Source organism: Aedes albopictus, chromosome 1 (assembly GCF_035046485.1).
Source record: "Aedes albopictus strain Foshan chromosome 1, AalbF5, whole genome shotgun sequence".
Classification (NCBI taxonomy): domain Eukaryota; kingdom Metazoa; phylum Arthropoda; class Insecta; order Diptera; family Culicidae; genus Aedes; species Aedes albopictus.
Window position 1 is genome coordinate 163,830,892 of NC_085136.1, and position 8,431 is coordinate 163,839,322.

Here is an 8,431-nt window from a genome sequence, read left to right on the forward strand (position 1 = left end):
GAGTGGTCCTCACCACTCCCTTTGTCCTCGGAAGGCGGGCAGGATCAACCCCGCCCGCGCCCAACTACTTGGCAGACATCAAGAACTGATGCCCACGTGCAACCCGATCTGACCTGCCCGTAAGGAAGGGTATCACTACCCTTCAGACCCTATCAGATGCATCCAAAGGTTGCAGACAGCAGGGTCTCACCTACCCCGAGCCTTGCCGGGGACCCCTTTCCAACCGCGGGCTCGGATCCAACCCAAAAGACCGACGCCACGACAGCACCGCTACCGGGACATCCTCTCCGCAGCCACTTAATCGCTGTAAGGGTCGATCTCGACCGCAGGGCACCGGTATGACCTACGAAGCCGACTTCAAACCCCTGGACCACCTCTTGTACTGCATCTGGATTAGCCATTCTCCGAGTCCACGCGCCACCTCCTCTGTAGCTCCCAGACGATATGGGTGATAGCCGTTGAAACGGCGTTCCAGCCAAACTCATCCCTACACATCCTCTGGACCAAGTTGTCCGGAGTTGTGTCCTCCCCGCATGTGGCAAGCATGCGGTCACGCATTGTGTGAAAACACGGGCACACGAACAAAACGTTTTCCGCCGTTTCCTCTAAACCATTGCACACTGGGCATTCGGGAGAATCCGCTTGCCCGAAACGGTGTAGATACTGTCGGAAGCAACCATGACCTTTAAGGACCTGTGTCAGATGGAATGTAACTTCCCAATGGCGCCTATTAATCCAACTATCTACCCTCGGTATCAACCTATGGTTCCACCTTCCTTTGGTGGAACTGTCCCACGCGCGCTGCCATCCTGACAGCCCTGCGTATGCCTCTTGTGCCGCGCATTTCGAAGCACTCCATGTCCTCACTGATAAGAATGCTGATAGGCATCATACCAGTAATGACGCAGAGCGCGTCGTGTGACACGGTACGGTACGCACTCGCAACCCGCAGGCACATAAGCCTGTAAGTACTATCCAGCTTCCGTCGGTAGCATTCAGTACTTAGCGCGGTACCCCACGCCGGGCCGCCATACCTAAGTATGGACGTAGCAACACTAGCTAGAAGCTTGCGCTTACTGGCGTACATCGCTGAGCTATTGGACATCATCCGGGACAGTGCCGCAATACCTGTGGAGGCTCTTTTACAGGCATAATCGACGTGGCTACCGAAGGTAAACTTATCATCGATCATCACGCCCAAGTGCTTGACAGAGCGCTTTGACAGGATAGTGCACTCTCCTACACTGATCTGCGGCTGCTGCGCCGACTGCATGTTGTTAACAACCGTCAACTCTGTCTTGTGGTGAGCCAGCTCCAGTTTCCTGGACCGCATCCACGCCTCCACAACCTTGATCGAGTGGTTGGTAGTCAACTTTACCTCCTCGATCGTTTCACCGTAGACTTCGAGCGTAATATCGTCGGCAAATCCGACAATCACCACTCCCACTGGGTACTCTAACCTCAACACCTCGTCGTACATGACATACCATAACAGTAACACCGGACCCAGGATGGAACCTTGCGGGACTCCTGAGGTTATGTGAAAGCACTTCCGACCCACCTACGTGTCGTAAACTAGTACGCGATCCTGAAAGTAGCTTCCGAGAATCTTGTACAAGTACTCCGGTATCCCCAGACGCAAGAGCGCATCGGCAATAGCAGCCCAGCTGGCGCTATTAAATGCATTCCTTACATCCAGAGTCACTATCCCGCAGAAGCGAATTCCCCTCCTCTTAGGCTCGAGTGCGGTGGTTTTTGTAACCGACAAGATAGCGTCTACGGTGGACCTCCCCTTCCGGAAGCCATACTGGTTGCTCGAAAGACCATTTACGCCCTCAGTGAACCTCAACATTCTATTGAGGATGATCTTTTCGAGCACCTTCCCCGCCGTGTCAATCAAGCATATTGGTCTATATGCCGACGGGTCTCCGGGTGGTTTCCCCGCCTTTGGCAATAGTACCAGGTTCTGCCTCTTCCAAGCTTCTGGGAAAACTCCCTCGTCCAGGCATTTCTGCATAGCAAACCTGAACATCTCGGGAGCCTCTGCAATAGCTACTTTTAAGGCCAGGTTCGGAACTCCGTCCGGACCTGAGGCCTTACCTACGCTAAGGAACTTAGCTATCCCCGCAAGTTCCACATCGGTGACCCTCTCCTCATCGCCAGCCCCAGTCTCCGGCTGTCCTACGAAAGGAGGCCAAGGACTAGGATCATGACGCGCAAAAAGTCCTCCAATGATCCCCTCCAACATCTCTGGAGATTGCTCTGTAGGAGCCATCACACCTCTCGTCTTGGCCATAACGATCCTGTAGGCGTCACCCCACGGGTTCGTATTGGCACTCTGACAGAGACCCTCGAAGCAGGCCTTTTTGCTTGCTCTTATCTCGGTCTTAAGCGCGGCTTTTGCAGCGGCGAACACCACCCGCCGTTCGTTTCGCTCTTCCTCTGATCGTGCTCGCTGCATCCGCCACCTAGCCCGTAGGCAGGCGCGGCGCAGGTCCGCTATCGCGTCGGTGCACCAGTAAGCCGGTGGCCTCCCATTTCTAGGGTGGACTCGCCTAGGCATGGTCACATCACACGCACGTGAGAGCACCGCTACCAGATCGTCACCGTTTAAACCGATTAAGTTTCGCTCACGACGGAGCGCTTCCCTAAACACCTCTTCGTCGAAGTATGATGTCTTCCACCTGCGAGGGCTTGGCCTTGGCCTAGCCGCCTCTTCTTCTATCCGCTGTCTGCTGTTGTCGTAGTCGATACTGTAGCGAACCGCCAGGTGATCGCTGTGAGTGTAGCCATCATCTACTCTCCAGTTCGAAGTACTTGTTAGGCCAGGACTACTAAAGGTCACGTCAATAATTGACTCCGCTCCGTTTCGACTATAGGTACTCTTGGTACCGACGTTAGCCAAGTCGACATCTAAGATGGCCAGTGTTTCTAGCAGGATCTGACCCCGCTGGTTCGTGAAACGGCTTCCCCATTCCACAGCCCAGGCATTAAAGTCACCCGCTATTACCACCGGCCTTCGCCCTGTTAGCACGGTCGTTAAGCGGTCCAGCATTTGCGTGAACCGCTCGATCGGCCACCGCGGAGGTGCATAACAGCTACAGAAGAAGACCCCGTTTACTTTGGCGACCACGAAGCCCTCATAGGTAGTAGACACCAACTCCTGCACGGGGTATTTACCCGTCGTCCATATCGCCGCCATTTTCCTGGTCCCATCCGAGACCCAGTTGCCGTTGCCGGCGGGTACTCGGTATGGGTCCGAAATGATGGCGATATCCGTCTCCCACTCAGAAACCGCCTGACAAAGCAGTTGGTGAGCCGCATCACAGTGGTTCAGGTTCAGCTGCGTTACCTGCACTGTGATTTGTTGTTCACTGCGGCTATCTTAAAGGCCGGGCACCCTGGACCACCCATCGGATGTCTGTTTTTCGAGGTTTTTCCGGTACAGATCATGCAGATGGGCGGACTCGTGCAGCTTTGGGCTTTATGACCTTCAGCGCCGCATCGCCTACACAGTTTGCGCCTGTCGGGGCCTTTGCAGTCCCACGACTTGTGTCCTGGTTCCAGACACCTGAAGCAAGCCTCTGGTGGCTCGTGGAATGTCAGGTGACATACACACCAGCCCACCTTTATATTCCCTACTTTAACGGACTTTTTAACATCCGCCACATGTAGCTGAACCAAAGCTATCTGTGTCCCTGCTGGCCCTCTCCGTAGCTTAACGGCCCAAGCAACACACATGTTATATATTAGTTCCGACAGCGCAAGTTTTGGTTGTATAGAAGTTTATTTGACGTAATATAAACACAACGTTAGAATTACGTACAATTAACTTCTATACAACCAAAACTTGCGCTGTCGTAACTAATATACAGCATGTGTGTTACTTGGGGGCTGCGGCGGCCACCTGCACATCGCACTTCGGTGATGTCGTCAATGTCTTTGACCTTCAGAGTCGCCTCATGTGTCCGAGCCCTTACCTGCACGCCCTCACCAAGGACCTCTTCTGCCAGCCTCTTATAGGCGGTGCCCTTGTGTTTGCATTTAAAGTAATGATAGATCTAAATACACCGTATATATGTATGCAATAAGGCTTGAGCTCCGTGTTTACTTGGGTACATTATTGCTGTGTGCCTACAAGATGCAAACGGTGCCCAAATGCGCTTCAAACGCGGTAACACATGTTACCAAAGGCAACGTAGCAACCATAGACAATATCACCGCCAACCTAGGATTCGAGAGCTCCTACTGACATCGGGTTACTTGTTAGAAAATCTTACCGCATTTGGGGCTCCCGCATTTGATATTTGCATTTTGAATGCACACAGCAATACAATCATAGTAAAACTAAATCAACAATTATTCGCCACAACACTTGGTTCGTGGCTGCAGTCTTCCATACTCGGCCGCGTCCTACACTTGCCAGATCGTGCTGCATCTGGTGGAATGCTCCACCCATAGCTTTTGCTACCATCCGGATGCTAAGTTCGCCGTAGAATGCAACGATTTCGTGATTCATTCTTCGCCGCCACACACCGTTCTCCTGCGCACCGGCAAAGATGGTCCTAAGCTACCGCCGCTTGAACGAACAATTCTAGTGCTTGCATGTGCTACTCGAGCATAGTTTGGGTCTCGTGCCTGTAGAGAACTACCGGTCTTATAAGCGGTTTGTTGAATGTTGAACAGCAGGCAAGTGAGACCATCACCTTGGCGCAGTCCCCGGAGAGATTCGAACGAACTAGACAGATCACCCGGTACCCTTCCGCAGTTTCTTACACCGTCCATCGCCGCTTTGATCAATCTAATGAGCTTCCCGGAGAAGCCGTTCTCCTTCATGATTTTCCATAACTCTCTGTGGTCGATACTGTCGTACGCCGCCTTGAAATCGATGAACAGGTGGTTGGTACCTGGAGGATTTGCCGCACGTTGAAGTTTTGGTTCGTTGTCAAGCGGCCGTCAACGAAGTCGGTTTGATAATTTCCCACAAACTCATTAACTTTGGGTAAAAGATGACGGAAGATGATCTGGGATATAACTTTGTAGGCAGCAATCAAAATTGTGATCGCATGGAAGTTCTTACACTGTAGCTTGTCATTTTTTTACAGATGTGGCAAATGACTCCTTCCTTACACTCCTCCGGTAGCTGTTCGGTCTCCCATTTCTGGACTATTAGTCGGTGCAGGCAGGTGGCCAACTTCTCTAGGCCCATCTTGATGAGTTCAGCTATGATACCATTCTTGCAAGCTGACTTATTGTTCTTGAGCTGCTAGAGAGCTTCCCTAACTTTCCTCAAAGCGGGTGTTGGCTCGTTGTTGCTCCCTGCTGTACTGACCTCACAGTGGAGCACCTAATTGATGTAAAAATTATTAATCAATTATTTTGGCGTATTTTCGCAACCCAAATAAAACTCAAATTAGTAATGAAACGTATTTCATAGTTTCCAATGAATTTTATAACAATAAATTCACCTAGCAGTGAGAAACAATCTAACCGACTTCTAGTTTCCAGCAAAAATACGTTGAGTGGGCTAAATAGTGTTTCTAGACAATTAATATCAAATAATAATATAATTATCACGATTTTTTCAAAGTGTTGCAACTTTTGAAACTGGAAACATCTGGAAAGTCGCTCCAGATTGTACCGAAGCGGCCGTTGGTACCGTACGTTGATAATCACAGAAAGTTCTTGGTGCATTTTTGCCATCAACAGGTAGTAGTCAGAGTCGATGCTAGCGCCACGATAGGTCCTGACGTCGATAATGTCGGAGAAGTGCCGTCCGTTAACCAGGGCGTGGTCGATTTGGGATTCCGTCTGCTCTGGTGATCTTCAGGTGTAACGATAAGGGAGGCTATGCTGGAAATAGGTGCTACATGTGGTCATATTCTTAGAGACGGCGAAATCAATCAAATCATATCGGTCCAAATTTCGCCTCCTGGCCAACCACACCCCGTCGAACCAACCTTTACGTTGCGTTGCTTTGACTTCTTGTTTTGTGCTTGTGATGTTATAGGATAGAATCCTATAAACCATGGCCAGCACCAGATCCGTTAGTCTTTATGGCATGTGCTCACATTTAACAAAATAAGACAGCGCTTCTGCCTTTTGTTTTGAGTAGAATAAAACTAGGACTACCCTACCGAACTATAGAATGGTCTGCCAACAATAACTCTGCATTCAACTTCGTTTTCCTACCATAACGTCATAAATTCTTATTGTTTGCCTCTTATCTCCATAAAGAACCTCAATCAATAATCCAAATATCTCGAAAGTCTCGATCAAAGCGGAAACGCTGGGGCGGAAAAATAAGCTAATAATTTGACTGGTGGACTTCGTCGACATCATCTCATAGAAATGCGGCGTCCCTATGGACACTTTATTTGATGTGGGTATCGAGAAGAAGAAAAAGGAAATCTTTCCGTTCATAAAATTTTCATCCTTGCTTTTGTTCCCTCAGGCAAAAAATGCTTGTAGGGGAAAGCTGCCCTACAGTTTTGAGGGCTCATATAACCAAAGTGGTAAACACGCGGGAATTCAGTGAGATCATGCTGAGGGTGTCTGGGTTCGATTCTTTGGTGGTCCAGGAGCTTTTCGTAATGAGTTCTTTGGTCATAGGGTACGATCGTGTCTGCCACATGATACTTATGCAAATTAAAAAAAAAAGGTTTATGTTAAGATAACTATGAAAGTGCTCATGGTGCGCATTTCAAATTTCTCATCTCAAAAAAGTTTTATGCCTACATTCAAAAGAAATTCCATTGTCATTTCTTCACCACTCTCCTTTAGACCAAAAAAAATCGAAGGGCCAAATTTCCCAATAAAGGTCACGTATTGGCCGCTCGGAAGGTGGAAAAGCAGCGCGTGGGAACCGATGATGTCGGACGAAGCGAGGTGGACACAAAAGATGAAGGAGCAAACAAACTTAGATATCACGGGAAAAAGCAACTGGATAAACGAAAACTTTCTTATTCCTCCTAAAAGCTCCGAATTCAATCATATCGACCAACACACCGACCATATTAGGAGGGAGTGCTTTAAAACGCACCGGTTGAATTCGAACAAAAACAAATTAATGCTTAAATACATATCTGGGTTGATTCGTTGGAATTTTCATTAGTGGCAAACAGATGTTGATAGTAATTTTTAGTCCATTCCTTGTTAAATATTTAACCATGTGTACTCGTAGACGTAAAACTTGAAGTATTTGAAGGCAAAGTACGTTTAATTGACAAATTGAGAGATAAATGTGTGAAAAAATACCAGTTTTGGTGGGATTCGAAAACCACGACACCGTATCGCTAGTCTGGTGCTTTAACCATCAAAGCCACAGAACAAGCTACGATGTACTTACTTACTTCAAGTTTTTACGTCTATTTTAGACATACTGGCCGACTGGTATAGCCGGAAAAAGGTGTGTACTCGTAGCATTAGTTTCAATCTGTGATAGCTGTTGCTCACATACATATCTCAATCAACATCCACATGATTCGTTAAAATTAGCTAAATAGTAAAGATAACTAATCATGCATTGATAACATTGATGATGATCACTAATGTGATCGTAAGGCTGTTATGTCTCGAAGGTGTGTTTTGCATGGTTTTCTCCTAAGGTAAAAACTGAAGAGTGGAACAGAAGATTCCATCTTTCTCCCCAGTCTACACATTATGTTTGATTGGCTTTCATCCGATGTTTGCTTATTGGCTCGGAATGGACGTAAGAACAGGTTTATTAAACGAGGGTGCTTCGTTAGCTTTATATAGTTGACGTAGTCAGCATACTATACTGCCGTTATTCTGCAAAGTGACTTAAGCGCCATTCAAAATTTCGATAATTTTTGGTATATTATATAAAATATCTGGTGTAAAAATTACACTGTGGTATGCCTGCTGTATTAGAATGCAAGATCTAGTCGTAATCTATCATCTATGGAAAGAAACTTAGAGGATGAGCAAGAGTTTTATGTATAATAACCAAAAAATGGGCCAAAACCTTCAATGTCGCTTACGTCACTTTGCAGAATTACGGCAGTATAGAATTAGTTAATTATTCAAAAAATTGAAAACTGTTTTTGCTAGCATGGAATTGTTCATAGAAATTTAGTAAACAGCCATCTCTTATTATGCCAAGATCCAGTTCAGTTTATAACTTGTTTAAGAGTCTTGTATAGAAGCACGATCATTGCTTCCAATCCCCTATATTTTCTTGGCTGTGCTGCAGGGTTGGTAAGAATAGAATTGAGTTTCATATCATCGGACGATTGCACTCAACGGCGAATGCGATCGATTAGCTGTGACACTCACCCCATGCAGGTGCGATGTACGCACACCAAGGAACAGCATAGTACTCTCGATTGTCTTTTTAGGATTTGCCCAAAACCTCTTCTAAGGACTCCTCCGAAAATTTCTAGGAGTTTTTCCAAGATATTTTGAAGTT

The 8,431-nt window shown here is 47.4% G+C and overlaps 1 protein-coding gene across 1 annotated transcript in view; it reads right to left on the reverse strand.

The window, feature by feature from the left end:
* The window catches only part of LOC134289713 (uncharacterized), a 25,082-nt gene extending 20,563 nt beyond the window's left edge, over positions 1-4,519 (reverse strand). The window contains exon 1 of the mRNA XM_062856058.1: positions 4,420-4,519. Coding sequence (XP_062712042.1) covers positions 4,420-4,519 — 100 coding nt within the window. The remainder of the gene's footprint in view (positions 1-4,419) is intronic.
* Positions 4,520-8,431: the final 3,912 nt, after the last annotated feature.